The sequence below is a fragment of the Dreissena polymorpha genome, chromosome 7, assembly GCF_020536995.1.
Source record: "Dreissena polymorpha isolate Duluth1 chromosome 7, UMN_Dpol_1.0, whole genome shotgun sequence".
NCBI classification, from domain to species: Eukaryota; Metazoa; Mollusca; class Bivalvia; order Myida; family Dreissenidae; genus Dreissena; species Dreissena polymorpha.
In genome coordinates this window covers 11,197,825-11,220,034 of record NC_068361.1, presented here as the reverse complement: position 1 = coordinate 11,220,034, position 22,210 = coordinate 11,197,825, and the positions used below count along the sequence as shown (strand labels likewise).

The 22,210-nt window shown below is 34.6% G+C and overlaps 1 protein-coding gene across 1 annotated transcript; it reads left to right on the top strand.

The window, feature by feature from the left end:
* Nucleotides 1-1,478: 1,478 nt before the first annotated feature.
* On the top strand, nt 1,479-21,539 carry LOC127839272 (synaptotagmin-1-like). The gene is made up of 5 exons (XM_052367552.1): nt 1,479-3,110; nt 12,915-13,114; nt 14,064-14,501; nt 17,040-17,151; nt 19,909-21,539. The coding sequence occupies exons 1-5, from the start codon at nt 2,981-2,983 to the stop codon at nt 20,211-20,213; spliced, it is 1,185 nt and encodes a 394-aa protein (XP_052223512.1). The 5' UTR covers nt 1,479-2,980; the 3' UTR covers nt 20,214-21,539.
* The last annotated feature ends 671 nt before the right edge of the window (nt 21,540-22,210 follow it).

Sequence of the window (22,210 nt, the reverse complement as noted above, 5' to 3'; positions counted from 1 at the left end):
TTCACACGGTAGTTGACAGTCATATAAAATCTGAATAGCTAGCTCCTGTCCCCTCACACGGTAGTTGACAGTCATATAAAATCTGAATAGCTAGCTCCTCTCCCTTCACACGGTAGTTGACAGTCATATAAAATCTGAATAGCTAGCTCCTCTCCCTTCACACGGTAGTTGACAGTCATATAAAATCTGAATAGCTAGCTCCTCTCCCTTCACACGGTAGTTGACAGTCATATAAAATCTGAATAGCTAGCTCCTCTCCCTTCACACGGTAGTTGACAGTCGTATAAAATCTGAATAGCTAGCTCCTCTCCCTTCACACGGTAGTTGACAGTCGTATAAAATCTGAATAGCTAGCTCCTCTCCCTTCACACGGTAGTTGACAGTCATATAAAATCATATCCATATTAACGACGTAGTCATAAACATGTGTTGCGTTTCTCTGCCCGCAATATAAAGCGTACGCATGTTTATTAATGGCCGTCGGCTGCATTTTACTGTACGTATTTTTTTCAAAATATTATTGTGCGCGTTTAGGTTTGTGTTTTTATGGTTAACATTGCAGCGTGAATTGTTTAAGTTGATTTACAGATAAAATGTATACAGTTAATTGTAATGTTTTAAAATGTTATTGTTTCAAATACAAAATGGCCTGGGTCTCTTGGCATTTAAGTCAATCCTTTTTTATACTAAAACACGATTTGATGAAAACGTTATTGCTCACGATTAAGGGCCGAAGTAGAACTCTATATCATCTGTGAAATAAAATAACAGCCCGTCAACATCACATTTATTCCAAAAAATAAAATATTTTTAAGCTGTAGATCTATATCTGTAACGGATTGAATATTTATTAAACCATGATAGTTTTGTCTACATATAAGGAGTAAACGAACTATAGCCCGCAAAGGAATGGCTTCATATCATACAAACTACAGTGTAACTTCGTAAAGTTAGTAATTACTAAGCCGCGTTCTGAGGGACTCAATTCCTTTGCGGAAAGCGTCGTCTCATATTAGCCTGTGCACTTCGCACAGGCTAATCAGGGATGAACTCATCGAGTAAACTGGATTTTCGCTAAGAGTAGACTTCCTTCAAACCAAAAATACCAGCAAATCGGAACGTGAAATCCATGATTAGCCTGTGAGAACTACACAGGCTAATATTTGACGACAATGTACGCACATGCATTAAGCCCCCTTTTCCCAGAAAAATTTATATGTTACACTTTTCACACATACGTTTCTAAAAAGCATAAAACTCGTTAAATCACGTATTGACGATAAGATAATCAGTTAGTAAGGCTATTTTGATTAATACCTCCTTGCACTTGCATGCATATTTAAAGTTATCGCTATTATGAAAAGCCGTTTTCAGCAGCGAGAGGTAATGTGACAGTGCTGTGCAGTAAATTGGTTTACGCGATTTCTCTGATACTCTTCGAGCGCCGTAAAAGGTTTTATTGGTATTTAAGACGACGCTAGAGTAGCACATGACACATTGCGATACAGCGGGAAATGTGCGACGCGAGGCACACAGTGAACGTTCGGCGTTGACAGTAGTTTTGTTTTTACATCTTCGCTGTTTTAAACACTCATGCTGGAACCGACACGTGTTGTTTTAGGATAGGAATAAAAACGTTGGATAGGGACATAAAGTTGTAAGTCTCAATAGCCGTGGAACTGACGTTACCGAAACACTTCTGACAAAAAAATGTCATTTTAACGTATGGGCAATAAAACATGTGATTCTGTTATTTGAATAAAAACTGTGGATTATGGCCGAAAGACGTAATTCGAATTGTTGATAGCAATGCCGAAATCCGTGGACGTGAAAAAACAAATTCGAAGCCATACGCTACGTTGCGAATTTTAAAATGTTTTACATCAGAGGTTCTGGTTTTTTTGTTGAAAACAAAAACATAAAATCATTGTATGCGTTCAATTTGATGAGTAAATATTTGCACTGTTAACGATTAAGGTGGACATTTACAATTCATATATTGTACATTGTTCCCCTATGAAAATAGTTAGTGATTCCGGTAAAATCCGACTTTTTTATTGATTACGGATGATTGTCGCTCAGTAATCTGAAAACACACACATTAAAAAGCCTAAAAATTAATAAAATTGATAGTTAAAAACTGACGTTTTCGAATTGGCTGTTTTGTTGTTAAAGTGTAAAAAAGAAAACAATAATACGCGACAACATTAATAGCGTATGGGCGAGTCGTCGGAAAATGAAAGCACATCGTGTCGGCATATCAAAGTGAAGTGTGAACAACACTGATAACTGACAGCGCGCGGTATATCACTAAATTTACGTTTTATTAGCCAAAAACACAGAGTGTATATTAGAAAACCGCAATTAAGATCAAGAACGTATGATAACGCCTATATCGCGAAGTCAAGTGTGTCGAATCAATTAAACTTTCTCGCTGTCTTGACTGTAAAGTGCACAACTGTATAAACGGCGACAGAAACAGAAATCGATATCAGGTCCCCACACACCCGAATTGAAATCGGGACGAAATTAAAATAATCGGAACCCGCAACGGCGTCTACAAACGAGAGACAGGAATTGTGATTTTAACAAAACTCAAGGAAGTTGAATAACCGGATTTCAATAACAAACACCGCATCTGAAATTACAGGAGTGGAAAAAAGACGAACCATTCTGTCTACTGGAACAATATGCAAACCTCTATTGCATCGTGTGAAATTTTGGGAGCAATTTGTGTCACGTAACGGAATATCTGGTACTTACATGTACTCTGAGTTATTTAAGAGCTTTGTAGTATTTTGCGGAATTTCGAGACTTTTACTTTATTTTAACAACGTTTACAACTTAAGCTAGAATCGTGGAGGTAATCAAGGGACTACGTCGACTGACGGAGAGGTTCAAGTCATGTTCGGTTGACAGGGCGGATGTGATCAAGGCAGAACCAGTACGCACTGAGTGGATCGTATGCTCCCGGAAGCGAATGGGGTCGACGCCGAGTTCTCCGATACCGGACGCGGTGGCCGAGGAAAAGTTTTGGGTGCCGCCGGCGGTCATTGACCGGAAGCGAGCGCAGAGCCTCGTGCCTTCGTCTTTGAACGATAGCGAAGAAGGTAAAGGCATTGCTTTTCTTTTTTTGTTACAGTGATTTTAGTCTGTCGACCAAAGACATTTAATGAAATACATGGGCATATACACATTTCAAGTCCCTAAAATAGTGTATTTCGGTCATGCAAATACATTTTATAACAATACATCGAAATGAATATGGCAATATCTTTACAACAATATTACAAAATATGTATGGAATTGTTTTATATCAGATGAACTTGTGTTTTTCTTTCTAGTTTTCGTTTTATACTACTACCATGTAACAAGAAAGGTCTGCATAAAACTCATTAAAGTCATGTCAATTTTATCCATTATAAATCCCTTATTAATGAAAGTTACCCAGTTTTGCCGAACTATTTTGAAATTAAACGCGCGATGATTAAAATTATGTCTAGTATGGAAGGTAAATAAAACTTGGCTATAGTTTCAAACTCTTATTCACTTTTAAATGTTTATGCAACTTGCAAGCGCATCCAATGACCCGATGAAAGCAATAATAGTGATATATTAGTATTTCTGATTTTAATGTTTGAAGAATTTGTTCCGTAGTTATTTTAGTTGATTTTATTTGAAACGATACATTACAATAGTAACCTTTATTAATAGGTCAGGCGAATAAACACCATACAAATTTGTTTTATGAATAATGTCGTTTAAGTGAACAATACTGTATATATGTGCCTCGATCTGGGAAAACGGGTCTTAATTCATGTGCGTAAAGTGCCGTCCCAGATAAGCCTGTGCAGTACGCACAAAACCATACCTAACTAAGACTAAGGTTATTTTCACTGACGAAAATGTGGGTTGATATTTGATCACACAAGGCACGGTTAATATTAATGATTATTCACTTACTATCAAACAAAAGATCGGTCATGGTGACTGAACAATACCTTGATCACGAAATTTCGTTAATAGCTAGACAGCAAATATCGCGGTACCCATCTTTTTTCTGTACTTGCATTTTTATGACAAACATTACAATTACATTGTAACTAAACCAGTTTTTCCAAAGAGGTTTCTTATTTAAACTGTAAATCATAATTCAATCATTTATTTTCGGCAAAATAATATCAACATGCCGAATATATCACAAAATCACCAGACCAACACAAATGAGTAAAATCAACACAATTAATACGTTTGCTTCGCTCTTATTATGTAGTGTAACAGAAAAAACAGCAGTCAATGTAAAGTTTGTTTTACGTGATTTTTTACCCCGATAAATTTAATCATGCGTCTTGAAATGAGCCTCGTTTCAGGAAAACTGGGCTTAATTCAGGGACGACAATTTCCGCCTCAACTGGATTTTTGTAAAGAAGAGCCTCCCTTTAAATGCAAAATTCCATGATACATGATAAGCCTGTGCAGACTGCACAGGCTAATCACTGAAAACACTGTCCGCGTTCACTTGATTTGTATTAAGCAACTTTCTTAAAACGAAACATTCTATAAAATCGGAAAGTGCCCAACCAAGTGCGGACTGCGCAGGCTCATCTGGGACGACTCATGACGCACATCCGATAAGCCCAGGACGCGGTTAAAATAGTGTTAGCTGCGATGTGTATGAAGTAAATATTAAGCGCATATGTACGCAAATAGATTGCTTTTGAGTGGTTATTGCCAAACAAACACTAATGAGCAAAAATGGTTTTACATTTTACATTTTACAATTATTAGAGGATATTTACTGTATTGTCACCGTGCCGCCGCTTCAATTTTGGTTGTGTTTTTTACTGGAAACTTAAATTCATTTCAACAGTTCGTGGTCTATATATATATATAGAACATTTCCCCAGAATCATTTTAAATCTGTATCTGTCTTAATTCGAGAACAGTTCTTTCTAAGGCCGTTTATTTCCCAGCTGTATATCCATTGTGAAAAGGTAACACAGTGTGTTCAACATGTGAAAAGCTCATAGACTAAGCGAATCATTTTGAAAATTAACTCCCAAATGAGCACCTTTGTGCAGTGGACACCCCTTAGCCAATAGGCGCCGGTACGCAATCTTTTATTTAGAAGGAGTGCTGCATTGGAAAAAGAAGACTAATTGAGTCATTTTTTTAACCCTTTGCATGCTGGGTAATTTGTCATCAGCTAAAATGTCGTCTGCTGAATTTCTAAAATTAGCATTTCCTTCGATTTTTTTTCAAAGAATACTATCAGAATAGCAAACAGTTTGGATCCAGATGAGACGCCACGTTCTGTGGCGTCTCATCTGGAACCAAACTGTTTGCAAAGGCCTTTAAAATTCCGCTCCAGCGCTTTAAGGGCTAAGAAATCGAGGACTTAAAATGTATTCAGAAATGTTTGAACTTTATGGCGCGACAGTTCCAAAATATACTTCCGTTTTGTCAATACGTCAAACCATCTTCGAATGACAAATAATTTGATAATACGCTTTCAAGTAAGGACACAAATTAAGTCAATGAATCCCACGTGAGAAAAGCCATTTACTACATGATATAAACGGTTTCGCTTTTCAATAAAAATCCGATGAAGGTTTCCGTAAATGGCATATTAAATGCCATGCTTCAAATTTAAGTTTGCAATACAATAATTGCTAGGCTAGCTTATAATCGCATTATCATCTCCGTTCATCATAATCATCATCAGCATCAACATCACCATCATATTATCCGTGTCTATTGTATTCCTACGGAAGCGTATATGGTACACCCCAATAATATGGTCATGTCGGATTAATTTATATCGTCTTAATGTTTAAATCATTTTAGTGTGTTTACAATGAGACTTTGTTCTAGGTCAGATTTGTTTAAAATATTTAGTGTATATACAATAAAATTCATTGGAAAACAAAATTCAAGTAAACAAAGGATTTTTACATATTTATGTACACTTCAATTATTTGCTGTTCAATAAAAAGGTTCCAATGTAATACCAAATATCAATACAGCTTTTGGTATTATGAGTGAAAACAATCAAAAAGGCTCTACTGAATAATTAATCGAACAGTAAGCCGACAAATGAACGCACATGTATGTAGATTGTTCTGCAATAGAGTATAGGTACGACAAAATAATGTCAATAATGATAATGTCAATGTATTAAGAAACACTTTCCAAAACCGATAGTCGCAATGAGTGTATTATCGATGTCCGTTTGGTAGTTCCATCGTTTCATAATATATCGCAATTTCCTCATTGTGTATTTCGGTTTTCAATATAGCACGCATGGTTCCTTTGTGTACTTTTCCCACTTACACAATGCGTGCTCTGCAATTATAACAACTACAACAGTGTAGCGTTGAAGAATAGCAAAACATAATAAAGGCAAGGACAATAAAATCAGACAATGTCGACAGAATTAGTGACTGTAGCTGTACATTCGTTCTACAATTAACAATACTGCGAGACCAATCGCATTGGTAATTTGTTATCGTTTATTGTTATGTTTTGTAATAATAATCTATTTATTGGAAAATTTACTAGTTGGCTATGTCACTTAATCGTTCGATTTCACGTCATGCGCATATTGCCATTATGGCGTGACTCGCATTAACTGCATTTTGTTACATGGCGAATAGGGCAAGTCCGTCCCTTTCCTTAAATGTCAATCTATCCGTATAACAACATGAAATGAAATACCAAACAACAACGCCATATGTGAATTCCTGTCCAATTTAATATCTAATATAATTTATTATTTCCAAATATATAAATACAGTCTGATAACTACATGATTGGATCTTTCTTGATTCGTTAACCTCAAATTCTAAGCGAAGAGTGTTCTATTCTGACAAAACATCTACATTTTATTGACAGGTTAATTTGCATAAATTAAACTACACTTGTGATTGGCCATTAGTGTCTGTTTCCACTCGTGCTAATTGTCGATTGGCTTATTTGCTAAATGTACTTATTCAATGATGCAGGAAACGTGAAGACACCATTATTTACATTTGACCGATGTTAGAGATAGCTGACTCAGATTATAACGCTTGAGGCAGCCGAATTGCACTTATGATTATCAGCTTTGGTCAGTTCGACGGACAACACATATTTCATCTGTTTAGTTCAAGTTACTGATCTATTACATTTTAACAAAGAATGTAAAAGTTTGCCTGTTTGTGCAAAATATTTTAAGCACATTTTAATTATTGTATTATCAATTCATTTCCTTTATAATTAAACATATATTAATAATTTCCAATATTTAAGTATGATATTATTAATAATCTTTACTGAAAGATTTATTAATAATTTCCAATGTATATATTAAAATGTATTTAAAGTTGTTCATAACGTAACAGCTACGAAATAAGTTCAACAGAAAAAATATGATACTTACGGTGATGGTGTACATTTTGTGATGCTGATGGCGATGGTGATGAAGGCATCCAATATGGACACGAATAAATGTTAAAATATGATGTTGATGGGGGATCAATGCTGATGACGGAACCGATGATGATGACAACGATGAAAGTTAATATGATAAGAAGTAAATAATAGCCAAAATAATTGAGCTTAGCTCTGGAAAAACACGGGACTTAATGCAAGTACGTAAAAGGTTTCCCAGCTTAGCCTGTGTTTTTTTAGACTTGACTTTTGCTAAGAAGAATCTTTCCGTACACTCAATATACCATATAAGCGGAAGATACTCTCCATTATTAGCCATTGCAGTCTGGGACAACACTTTATGCACATGCAATTAGCTCCGTTTTCCAGTGTAATTTAATTTGTTCTTTAGGGATCGAGAGTAAAAGATCCTCGCGGATCATTTTGCTTTGATTTTATAGATTTTCACTGCTTTCTTCACTACTACTTCCCCACCCCGTTGAACATTCACAGATATCGAAACAATAATTATTGATTATATTCATACCAGGAGAAAGTAATTTGATACACTATTTGGTACTTAGACCTGGGTGGGAATTAAATATTTACAAGGCAACCATTATACTATTTCAAGCCAAGACATGGAAACAATCTTTGCGTGACCGATATATTAACAAATCAACCAATATAAGCGCTATATAAAATTTGCAAACATAAATTAGTTTACAGCTATAGAAAATGTATGACATTATATCGATTTGTGACAAATAATTATGTGTACCGCAGAAAGTGCGGAGTAATCAAGTTAGATTAGTATAAATAATTTACATTCGATGTGAAAATGAAAGACAGAGTAATGTATCAATCGTATTACAGCACTGCTACAACTACTAGAACAACAAATACAACAAATAATACTTCAATTATAATGTTTTCTTCTACGTTGATAATGTTGATAATAACAACGATGCTTTCACTGCTGGTTATTTGATCCTCATGGAAATGAAGGGCACAAACCAGAATGAACAAGTTTTTAAGACAAAATGCTTTGTCGCAAGATAGGTATTCAAAGTTAAAAGCGAAAATCTTCGACCAATGCATTTATATTTGAAATTGAGACACTTAAAGCGTATTAAATCCGCTGTATCAGTAGTACAAGGTAAACGGCTTTACACGCCGATAACCCTGTTTACCATGGCATTATAAACTCACGTTATTATCTCATTTATCTTAGTAACTGCCATATTTTACATGCCTATCCTTTCTCCTGCAAAGTGTTGTATTTGTCCCTTCGTAGAATTCGATCAAATAATACGCTTGTTTTAAACGTTTTTGTTTGACAAAGCTTCGTAGATTTTTAAAATAAAAATAATTTTAATCAACAACATCAACAACAAATACAACACAAAACTACTTCCGAACTACTACGACCAAACTACTACTACATCTGCTAATCGGGCGTCGGAGGTAATCGTCACAACGCTCTAGATAACAATTGATGCAATAATGATGTCTTTACCATTTACCACCTAGATACGCTTATTGACGCATTTATAATCCTATAGAATGTTATATTTATTTAAAGACCTTTCTTACCAGATTAAAGTTTTTAAGGCCTCACTTACAACCTTTAGATACCTGAACAGACCGCGAGTTACTCGCAGGCTATTCTGGTTTTATGCTGTTTGCATATAGCCATTTTCACTTTGCTTCTGAGTGGGAAAGGGTTAAGCTGGTGAGCACTAACCAGTCTCCATCTGGCAACAGCGATCATACATATACTGCAACATCTTGTATATAAATGTATATTACAGATTTCATAAATCTTTATTGTAGTTTCCGCATTAATGTCGACAAAAAGACCACCAACACTAATTAGCTTATTACCAGGCTTGAATCATTCATTGTTTAGATCTTTTAAATATCTAATGTTGTTTTTGTTTCAGAGTCTTCAATTGTATTGTCTATTTCAACTCTATTGTTTTAGTTCATAAGCTTTAAGATGGCAAAGAATTTTAAATTAAATTCAATACTATTTTACAGTCAACTGTTCACTGTAACAGTTGTAATACAACCAGGCATTATAAATGGAAATTTTATGGCATTCCGGAAATTACCAAAATGAATTTCCCTATGAATGAACCAAGGTCGCACATTATGGCGATATAAATTTGTCGCATACTTTTAGGCGATTTTTCCCTTTTATGTGATGTGAACAAAAGTTCTTTTTCCGATAGGCAATTTGTGCCTGAATTATTTGTGACAGACACACTCGATTTGAGAATGAAGCAATATAATATTCATAAGTCTTGCTAAGGTAGATTATATGTCAATAAATGCCAAATTATTAATTCAGTTCACATAAATGTGTGTGCCTACTCATTTAATAAATTTCATTAATTTTTTTAATTCTTTTAAACACGCCTGAGCAAAACATGCTCATTGTGGGTTTTTGTGATCGCTTTTTATCCGTTGTTCTTCGGGCGCCACTCAACTTAAAGTGAAACATGAAGCCGTTTACTTGTTACTGTATAATGTATGGCCTTATGTCGGAATTTATGGTTTGTTAAAAAACGTGGCTTCCAGGTCTTTGAACAGATTTACTTAAACGGCTATTGTAAAACACTGTGGACACTACCAGTTTAGATCATTTCCGTGGTGTCTCAGGTGAGCTCTCGAGAACATTTAGCCTCTTGTTTAAATGTAATTGTATGGAATATTGTGTTGGCGTCTCAGTACATTCATCAAAATATTGCACAAAGTGCCATAACGTTTATGAAATTGTTTATGCAATTATATGTCGTACCATTTAACTTTTGTTCATATTGTACCATAGATATATCAATATCAAGAACAATAGCAAGATCAAAGAATCATACAATTGTATTGTAGAAGAAACAGATATGCTTTTATAAATAATTATGAGACCATCTACTAGCAGTCTTCTATATGTGTTTGTATAGATAACTTTTTATTAGATATATAACGATGGTGTCACAATACTTAATGTCAATTCACGACATATGTTCCAAGTGTCGGTTGCCGCATTTCAGTGGGCGAGTATATGATACAGATTTACCCTTTGCATGCTGGGAAATTTGTCGTCTGCTAAAATGTCGACTGCTGAATTTCTAATATAAGCATTTTCTTCGATTTTTTTTCAAAGAATATTATCAGAATAGCAAACAGTTTGGATCCTGATGAGACGCCACGTTCTGTGCCGTCTCATCTGGATCCAAACTGTTTGCAAAGGCACTGAAAGGGTTAACTTGTCTCTTAGTTCGGTCCAGAACAAAATAACATAGCCTAAAACATTTAATGTATTATGAGATCAGATTCCAGAATCTCTAGTAATTATGATTAACGTATGTTCTTGTTATTATAGTTGTATCTTGTATTATTTCGGACTGCTTGCATTGAATTGTGACATTTTAAGATTCGTCATGTCAGTAAGTTGGTATATTAGGTATAACATTATATTTGAAATACGTTGAAGCAAAAACATAAAATCAAACGAAGACAAATCAAAATATTAAATCTAAATGCATCGACATAATGTATTTTTTATAATCCCTACAGCATCCTTTATTTGAGTCAAGCGAGATATTGCAATACACATTAACACATGACGAAAACGTTGAACACAAACAAACTACAACCAATAAAACTGCGATCACCGCAATGAATTTTGATATAAATTGGTCAAGTGTGATTTTTCTGCAAATATTGTTGTGGTGTTACGATTGTATATGATTATATAATAACCTTATTATGTTCAGCAATCGACGTCTATTGTATTTTTTTAAATTATAATTATAAATATTACAATTTTCTGTACTCTTCGGCCAGGTACTATGTCTATCGGTGTGACGTCCGTCCGTCCGCCTGTCTGTCTGTCTGTTTGTCTGTCTGTTCTGTCTGTCTGTCTGTCTGTCTGTTCTGTTCTGTCTGTCTGTCTGTCTGTCTGTCTGTCTGTCTGTCTGTCTGTCTGTCTGTCTGTCTGTCTGTCTGTCTGTCTGTCGGTCGGTCTGTCGGTCGGTCGGTCGGTCGGTCTGCCTGCCTGCCTACCTGTCTGTCTGTGTGTGTGTCTGTCTGTCTGTCTGTCTGCCTGCCTGCCTGCCTGCCCGCATGCCTGCCTGCCTGCCTGCCTGCCTGTCTGTCTGTCTGTCTGTCTGTCTGTCTGTCTGTCTTTCTGTCTGTCCGTCTGTCTGTCTTTCTGTCTGTCTTTGTGTCTGTCTGTCTGTCTGTCTGTCAGTTTGTCTGTCGGTCTGTCTGTCTCAAATTTACAATTCAATGTACACCCTTAACAATTTGTTTACGAAAAACAGCTTTATACTGTCTAGAATGGCAAAACATGTTTAGTCACAAATTGTTCAATAAATGTAAAAGACCTTGTCGCGCACAAGAATCATCATTGATACCTTGAATGTCAAATATGTGTGTCAAGGGTAAGAGCCAGTACTAGTTTTCGAAGCATAACATCTGATAGGGATATGTGGTTAACAATCGGTAACAGTGATCATTCACGAATTTGAAGTATTAGTAGTAGCCGTTTAAGAACTGGTGTTATACAAGTTGTATTATTACACTTTTTTATTATTGTAATTCGATAAACATGTCAACAGAGGTGCCAACCATCGTGTGCATTACACGACGTCATAGTGAAGGGAATTGAGTGAAAGAGGTAGCAAAACTTGCCAAGAGCAGATATTTATCTGACATCACTGTAAATAGCATGTCATGACGTTTAACTTGTTATTATATATTGTACTTACAATCGCCACTATCAAACACACTAACACTACAGTGAATTTGTTTTTTTCGTATTGATTAGTACATTATATTAATTGATTGTATTTAGTAACCGTATGTGGTTCCTTCAAAAGAAACAAAGGAACAGGACAATTAAACAAAAAAACAATTATTCATAAATTGAAACAGGTTGACCAATATGTTCATCAATTGCATTACTGTATTGTTCATTAGGATACTATATAAATGTATTAATAATTATATACTAAATGGTATATTTAATGCCATCAAGCCATCAATCTTAATTACGGCTGTTTATTTTAGTTTATTTTTACATTAGTACGGGAGACGGTTGATGTCGGCGTAAAATATGGTTTGTTAATGCTAATCATACCCAGGAGACCTGTAAACTATATTGATTGCTTTAAAAAAAAATATGGAGCTTTTAAATAAATTGTTAAGTGCCCGTAATATTTTACAATGCGTTTTTTTTGTTACAGAGGTTTTTCACTTTTGTTTTCAAATTTGTCACATTTTTTTCATACATGTTGCAATAAGGAATTATTGATAAATTCAAGTGTTTTCATGTAATACTATATCACACAAGTTATAAGATTGATCTAAATGATAAATAAATCCAATATGTTTGTGTAAAATTCGTGGGTCAATCGAACCACAAAATCAACGAAAATTAATGGTCTACGAAAATTAATAATAATTTTACGTGAGTAATAATGACTTTACGCTGGCAGAGGCCAGCTCGGGTGCCACAACACCAAAGTCGTTGGGTGGTCTGCGCGAGTTCACGTATGGGTTCCAGTCCACGCCCTTTATTCACGCCTCCTCCGACGAAGCAACCTCGCCGACACCGACAATTCAACGACAACGACGGGCCTCTATGCAGGATGCCATCGACTTCCGGAAGATAGATTCAAAGTTATATGATCGACGGGTATGCCATTTACTTATTGTCACTTGTGCATATTAATTACATAGTTGTTGTTTTGTTAGAGAAGTAAAACAAATCAACTTTTATCAGAAATCTGTCAGATATACTTAAAGATTGTGTGCAGTTTCCAAAGCATTTGAAAAATAAAATTAGTCAGTATGCAATCAATATTAAAAAAATAACATAACTACCTCAATTTAAGTTACTTTAGCCATAAAAGTACAAATCATTTGAAATATAAAGCTCAAATAAGAAATGTGGCGAATTTTTTTGATTGGATCCCATATGTATCAGCAGATTTACGTTTATAATCGGTCATACACAATAGTTAAAACAAATCGGTTCTATTTCATCTAAATGACTTTGTTATAGGAACACTATAGAAGTAAATTATACTTCATATGGTCATTTCGACTATAAAAATACAATGTACCTGCATGTTTATTAACCCTTTCAGCGCTGGATCCGAATTGTAAAGGCCTTTGCAAACAGTTTGGATCAAGATCTGACGCCACAAAACATGACGTCCGATAAGGATCCAAACTGTTTGTTATTCTGATAGTGTCTTTGAAAAAAAGTGAGGAAAATGATGATTTTTGAAATTCAGCAAACACCAACTTAGTAGACGACAAATATACCAGCATGCAATGGGTTAACACCGTCACATAATTAGGCAACGCTTTTGGACAATTGGGCTTCATGCATGTGCGTACAATGACGTTCCAAATTAGCGTAAGCAGTGAGCACAGGCTAATCGTACACGACACTTAACGCTTCTATGTTGTTGTTATTTAAATAAATGGTGCCTCTTCTAAGCAAAATTCAGATCTAGTGAGGACTAAACAGATTAATATGGATTGAACATTTGCGCACATGGATTAAGCCTATTTTCCACAGAACGAGGCCCAATTTATTTACAAAATACGTAACGATTTGAGATTTACTTGTGCAGGTGCTTAGGCGCCAAAGATCGGTAGCAAACATTGAAGAAGATCCTCTTGGAAGCATCAACTTTAGTCTAGAATTCAATGCAGAGACATCTTTGCTGACCATTTATCTCGTCGAGGCCGAGAATCTCGTCACGCGAGATGATAGGTCAACCGCTGATCCATATTGCAAAGTAAGACTACTTCCGGATCGGCGCACGCATCTTCAAAGTAAAATACATCGAAGAACAACGCAGCCTATTTTTGACGAAGAGTTTATTTACGAGGTGGATGAAAACAATTTGAGTTCCATGACTCTTGAACTGTTATTGTTCGATTATGACCAGTTTGCTCGCCACGTGTGTATGGGACAGGTTAAACTTCCTCTGGAGAACGTGGACTTTTCCAAACGCCAATCCTTCTGGAAACCGCTTTCGAAATCCAAGGAATTTAAAACGCAAGATGTAAGATCATATTCTGCATTATATTTTGCGCATGTATTTGACTAGAATGTAACATTAAGAAAGAAAGTGAAGAGAACAATTATTTGATGTAAACATAAAGATTTTAAGGAGAATAATAATGCAACTCTTAAACAACGCATTCAGCGTGTATTGCAGTATATTCCATTCATAACATTTGTAATTTAAGAGCAATGCATATTTTTAAGGGATTTGTTCCGGTTAGAAGTACCATTTGATATCGACATCGAAATGGTTTAACTGCGTAGCAATATTTACACTTCATTTATAATCATAATTGTACAATTTCCGAGTGCATGACCTTTTAAAAGCAATTCATTTTCTTAAGTGAATACGTGTTCGTTTAAACGAGGTTACTTTGGCAAAAAAATCAACAAATGAAGAACTTATACACTAATTGAAGTACACGAAAACGGGAAGTCGTTGCTTGTGCAATTTATGTTTCTTGCAATACAAAATATTATATTTATTTCAATTTTGTCAATAACAACATTTGTGTCAGAAATGTTGCAAGTAGCAAAAAAGACACATACAAATTGAATGTAATTAACCGCACCCAGCGTATACGCCTGGGAAAAAAAGAATTTTGCAATTCTGTACTTCTGCCTGCCTTGTGAAAATTGAATAGGGCAAATAGGTCACAGTATACTAAATATTTTCCTGATGTAGTTCAATGTAAACGCGACAACATTAAGCCGAAATGTATGCATCATTTTGCATAATACAAGACCCCCATAACCATAGTTGTTCTGAAGGTGATTTCTTAACTGGAGCGATTTAAAAAGAGAACGTCATGTTCAATGCAAGTAAGAACTTTCAAAAATTAAAATGTACTATGTTCTCCAATTATATACCAGCTACACTTCAGAGAATTGGCATACGCCAAACAGCTCTGTTTCATCTTGTAATATCAAATCCACGACATGAAATTAATTTATTATAAGTGCATATCAATGCATTGCCTAATGATAAACATATAAACATATTATGCCCCAAAACGCAACAACCCTTGTTTCCACCATAACAATATATTTGTAATCGACGAACTTTATTTATGTACATAGTGCAGCCTTACACCATGATTGTTTTTAGTATAAAGTATCCTCAACACTCAGGTCCACCAGGCGCTTGTTTTTAGTATAAAGTAACCAACACCACATCCTCAGCACTCAGGTCCAACAGGCGCTTGTTTTTAGTATAAAGTAACCTACACCACATCCTCAGCACTCAGGCCCAACAGGCGCTTCCATAACGTATTTAGTGCAATACTTATAATGTATCACTTGAGAAGCGCAATTGAAATTGAAATTTGTTTATAACTTCATAAGCAGCTCTTGGTGATGTTGGTGCTTTTGGATGCCTTAATGTTAATCAGTTTATTACTCATTTTAATGAATCGTGGCAAATTACGTTTCCAACTTGTTAAGTGTCTTTTGATTAAAGAAAGAGCGCCTTTGGCTATATAAGCGATGAACAAAGTCTGAAAAAATAGACTAGTCATCCAATGTAACAATTGATTTTGGTGGTGAATTCACAGCACAACATAACTTAATATAACTTCATCTTTCAGCTTAGAGTACTGCACGCACCTTAACATATTTTGCATGTAACTATATAAGTCGTATTGGAATATCCATGTAACACGCCTTGTCGTGGCTCTTTTTTCTTGCTGGAGGCCTGTTGACATGCGGAAATCCAATATGATTCCCGACAACAGATTTTGAGACATCATTTTCTTTCATTATGAATACATGGGCGCTTCAAAACATTTCTGACTTTTTTAACCTGCTCACATATTTTTTGTAGTTTTCAAAACTTACTTTATTTACAGACACAACTGTGATACTTTGGACAGTTTTAAATATTAAAAGTAACAAAGGAACAAATACAACAACAAAATGTGACGTCCCTCAGGATAAAACACGTGCAAGCTAGAAGCAAACACTAACAAGCTAACCAAAAACCATTCAGGCTTTTAAGCTTGGAATGTCGTTGAAACTATATATCGTTAATGTTTTTCAAAATTATCGATGATAAATGTAAGACGCGTTTTCTAGCTTTTACGATTGTTATTGATAAATATCAATGAACTTACACATAATCTGCACATTTATCTCCGTACGGAGTGTTTTTGTTTGCTTGTAAAATTATTATAATACATTTTACTCTTTTTCAATAGCTGACTTTTTTAATTTGTTGTTTTTTCAAACTTTGGACAAGTCCCTTTAATTGGTTAAAATAGATAAGAAACATCAACGTCATGAACGAGCCTTGAAATTGTTCCAAAAAACAAGCCATGCAAAAATAAACTAGTGCGCTCACAGGATTTAAATTGATATCATTTGTTAGAAATAATTTGTTATGATGTAGAAACGGCATTTTAGGAAACAATATTTGCTGCGCTAAACCCATGGCATATACTATAGTTTATAAAGTATTGTGCTTACGTTGCTTTAAAAAAATCATTAGTTATTCATGCTTAAACTAATACTTAATAACGGTACTTGTGGTATTTTTCAGAACGGCGAAGTGATATTCTCCCTTGGATATTTGTCCAGTGCAGAAAGATTGACTGTAGTCATAATGAAAGCAAGAAATTTACGCTATCATGAACGAGGAAAAATGACAATAGGTAGGTTTATGTTAAACACTTACCATAAGACTTCACTTGATTGGTCTGATTTCCGTAGTTTAAGTTTGTAGTGCGTATGTATTCGTTGAAATTACATACATAATAATTATCAACAAGAGCAAACCACTGCTACAGGAACTTTAAATATTTTAAAATACAGATGATAACATTTAGTTTAATCAGTGGATTTTTAAATATAGGTCAAATTAAATATACACCAGATAACAGTAACATGCTTTTTGACCACGTTGTTCTGGTACTTCGCACAAATTTGTGTATTTGTTTTTAGTATTGGTTTTAATTAATGTTCTTTTACTCAAGCCAATGTTAACTGATTCTTAGTAGTTATATATTGAATTATGTTATTTATTCTAGTCATATAAATTGTGAATTATTCTTTTTTTATTATTATAATATTTTGGTTCTTAATGTTTAGGCGTTTTCTTTAAAAATTTTTAATCCTCATTTGGTAAAGCCAGCTCTTGTATTACGTTTTATTAGTTAGACATGTACATTTTGTTTACATATCTTTAATATGTCATATGACTTGTTTTTGTAATGCGTCTTTGAACGCACAATACTGTTTGAAAAGTGCGCTATATAACTGAGGTAGTTAAATACAACCGTCATGTAATATACATTTCTCATTCAAGCGGATGTGGTATTATTTGCGCCATGGTGTTATTCCGGCGGCTTAAACTTTCAGGAATTAACGCGAACCATGTAAGCTGCGCACGCGTGGTATTATAAAGTTTGGGCAATTTCGCATTTAATGTCCTTTTAACGAAATGTGCTCTCTGCAAATTGGCGTAATGCCATCAACATATAACAGTAAAAGTGAATTTTCTAAATGATAGCGTAGCGTTTTGAACATGTTCATATTAAACATTCAGTATTCTTTCTTATCTGCTTAGAGTTTTCATTCAAAACTGGAACACCCAAAAAAGTATTTCGAACAAGATGACATTATTGATTCTCCCCTGAAGAAATGTGCGACAGTTCTAATTAACACGTATGTGAACGCTTTCGCTATTAAGGGCTTTGGATATATAACGTGTAGTAACCAAACATAAAATAGACCAAAGCAAATTTTGTTATTGCAAAACTTGGTATTCATTTTGCATACTTTCACTGTAAAATGATTTATACACGTAGGCGTGATTTTAATGACTTTTCGTTGAGTCGTAAACTCGTGGAATTCTGATTTTGAAAAATAGACGACTTTGCGACGGTCTTTATGCGATGTGTTTGTGTAAAAATTGTAATATATAGTATTCACATATATAAAACTGAATATTAAAGATACCATGTATAGGGATACATGCGATGTGTTATTAAAAGTGTTGACGTGTTTCTTACTTGGAATTTAGGCGTACGCATACATCTACTTTGTGTAATACTAATAATCTCATAGTTGACATGTAACTTAGTTTAAAGGGGCCTTTTCACGTTTTTGGTAAAATGACAAAATAAAAAAAATGTTTCAGATTCGCAAATTTTCGTTGTAGTTATGATTGTTGTGAGAAAACAGTAAAACTGAACATTAACCATGCTCTAAAATATTCATTATATGCATCTTCTCACGTTTTTGAAATCCTGATAATTATAAAGCGTTGCAACGCGAAACGATTGAATAATTTGGAGAGTTCTGTTGTCGTTATGTTATGTGATACTACGAGGATTGCTTATACAAAGTACATGTATAAAATACAACACACATTGTGTAAGCACGGATGGTTGAATGGTCAAAGCGATAGACTTTTACTCCAGGGGTCAGTGGTTCGAGCCTAGTTGAGGGTTACTTTTTATCTGTGTTCAATTGTATTCTTGTTTTTACTGGATGTTTTTAGATTCAATCTTTACATTTATCAATATAAAGCATTTAATGACAAACATCAATACATGCCAAAATCTGTGGAAAGGTCTCTTTAATATCATATTTAATTTGATCTTTTGAGCATTATAATAAATTCTTTGATTTTTATATTAAATATCCGTACTCGTCTTTGGCCTTAAAATTAAATCAAAAACAGAAACACATTATTGTAGAAACCTTAATATTTGTAATCGTCTGAAAGACCCTTTCTCTTTGAAGAATAGGTTATAGGATAAGCTTCCCTGATTAATTATAAGCAATATCTCATAATACTGACTCATCAGCCATCGGTACATATTTCTGTGTCGATATGTTATGCACGTTAATAGTTCATAATTAATAACATCGCAATGACCTTAAAAGTCGGTCAATACAAACAAGAAACCCCGATGCAATGGAATAATAAATTATTCAGTTCACCTGCGCCGCGCTCTGGGAAAATGGTGTTTAATGAACTTGCGTAAAGTGTCATCTCAGATGAGCCCATGCAGTCCGTATAGGCTAAAAAGACACGACACTTTCCGCTTGTATTGTACCTTTCGTGTAACGGTTTAATTAGCAAAAATCCAGGTTCACGGAACGTGTTGTTACTGGAAAGTATGTGCGGATTTCAAAGGTTAATTTGGGACGAAACTTTACGCACCTGCATTATGTCCCATTTACTAGAGCGAGGTTTATGTATTTCAGGGCCATTTTGGACGTGTATTTACTCGTGTTCGAATCCCGTTTTAGTGTTGGTTTCATCTTAGCCGACACGCGTAACGTTCATCTCGTTATAAAAAGCAGGCTTAGCAGGCGCATCAATCAATCGGATACAGCATACATGTAAAAATGCAAAAAGCTTATATATTAATCCACAAATGTTTCTTTTATACTTTTAGATCCGTACGTAAAGGTTTCCCTCGGTACTGGGCCGGAGAAAAAGGTAAAGAAGAAAAAGACGTCAACGCTCCATAACGTCTCTGACCCAGTTTGGAACGAAGCTCTCACGTTCAGCCTTCAAAAAGACTGTCTACAGAACGTAACGCTGGAAGTTCTGGTCTGTAATGACAACAAAATTGGCAACGACGTATTAATAGGTCGTGCGAAGATCTCGCGAGAATCTCGGGGCGATGAGAAACTCCATTGGGACGAATTAGTGAATTGTAGAAGTGCGGTTGCCAGATGGCATAAACTGTCGTTGTAAATATGACTTTAATGCCTTTCGCCAATTAAGTTTCTCCTTGACTGCACGCTTGACTGTGAATAGTTCAGTTAAATTAATGCATGCGCATTTTCCACTTTTCTAACAGCAATTCTTTCAGTTTTTGATTATTAAGCAAAATGGTTTTGGGATATTTCGTTTCAGATATCAATTGTGTTGGTTTGCTAGTTTTTCATTTCCACCATATAATTGAGAATATTGTACTATTTTAATTTTCTATACCGGACATAATCCGAACGCATTATGTTAAGTAAAGATTGTACTTGCACCGTTACTTTATACTGGACATGAGTATCAAATACTTGTTTAATTTTCTATACAGGACATTATTATAACGTATTATGTTAGGTAAAAATTGTACTTGCACACTTACTTTATACTGGACATGAGTAACAAGTACTTGTCACAGGCAGGCTATGTGAAGAATGCATATTATAACTATCATACACATTTGTGACAGCTTTTGCTATGGAATAATTTGGGATATGTTTTATGACAATACTAAGTATCCCGTCTAGTCTCGACAGATACATGTGCAATTTCACCAGAGCTATCGTCAACATAAATATGACTGTGTGACGGGGCCCTCATTAACAAAAGATGACATGCACAAAATGCTCGCATTCGAGTTGAATTCGTTAATAAATATATATCAGAGGTATATCGAAGTATGTATGTGATATACTCTAAGGATTCAAGTAAGTGTAACACAAGGTAATACGACTTTTTCTTGACCTGTGATAAACTGTGGAAAAAGTTGTCAAATTGTTATAATCGTTCAAACCATATTTCCATCGTTGACGCATATATTGATGAACAAATTCAGGTCATCTTTACAATTTGATAATTAATAAAAATTAAATTAAATTTAGACCGTATGTATAGCCGTTCCACAATGTTACTCGTCCTTTTTAAAATATTATAGTGCAAGTGACATGAAAAAGGCGTGAATTCCTTTTTCATAAATAATTAAACACAAACATTTTTCATATGTTTTTCATGTTAAGTTTAGTAAAATATGTTCATGAAATGTACTGCCTCATTGTTGTAATGCTAGTTTGTATCAATGTGTATCTGTTAAGAAATGTATGTGAAAACTACAACCGTTCACAGGAATGTGTAAACATACTGCTAATTTAAACCGCACGCCAATAGAACAATTGTAAAGATCAAACAGTATTGTATCTTCTCCGTGCTACATGATTGATGCATACTTTCGTTGGCACTTATTTGTGTGTACATACATTTACACAAGCTGATATATTTTGACGTTTTTTGTTGATGTAAAATATATTAAATTAATGCTTATTTAGGTTATTATTTCATGCGAGACCTTTCTGTCAGTTAATTGTTGAAATGTTAAAGAAAAATCATTATATAGAGGATATTTGTTTGAATCGGTGGATTATCGATTTTAATTCACGAGTGATCATAGAAAATAAAATTTTCACGAGTGGCGCAGCCACGAGTGAAAATATATATTTCCTATGATCATGAGTAAATTAAAATCGATATTCCGCCGAATCCAACAAATTTTCTTTTTATTTTATGCTTTTTTTACAGTTTATAAACATTGTTAAAGAGTTTAACTAAAGAATTTCACTGGGATAATGACGTCATTTCGAAAAAAATGACGTCATTTCACAGTAAACAGTGAACATTATCGATAATTTTCACTGATAATTTTCATTGTTGAAACAGTGAAATTATCAGTTTTAATTCACTGATATTTCTCTATTAACCACCGGAAAGCATAAAATAAATTGGTTTGTGTCTTTTAGAAGAAACTGTTGTTTGAACCGTCGTTAAGCATTATTGCAAATTCCAAGCTAATGGATGTTCTCAGCAAGGTCCAGTAACTATTATATTAGCACGAAACAATTCACAATTGTACATTTAGTATATCCAGTCAATCTGTTTTGAACACACAATTACACGAGACAAATTGAGCATTGTTATAAAAGCGTTGACATTTAAAA

Bases quoted from the DNA above. Each gene is read 5' to 3' on its own strand.
- LOC127839272 (XM_052367552.1), top strand. From the start codon at position 2,981: ATGGGGTCGACGCCGAGTTCTCCGATACCGGACGCGGTGGCCGAGGAA. The intron at 3,111-12,914 runs GTAAAGGCATTG...TTACGCTGGCAG, and splicing joins TTTGAACGATAGCGAAGAAG to AGGCCAGCTCGGGTGCCACA. The intron at 13,115-14,063 runs GTATGCCATTTA...TTACTTGTGCAG, and splicing joins CAAAGTTATATGATCGACGG to GTGCTTAGGCGCCAAAGATC.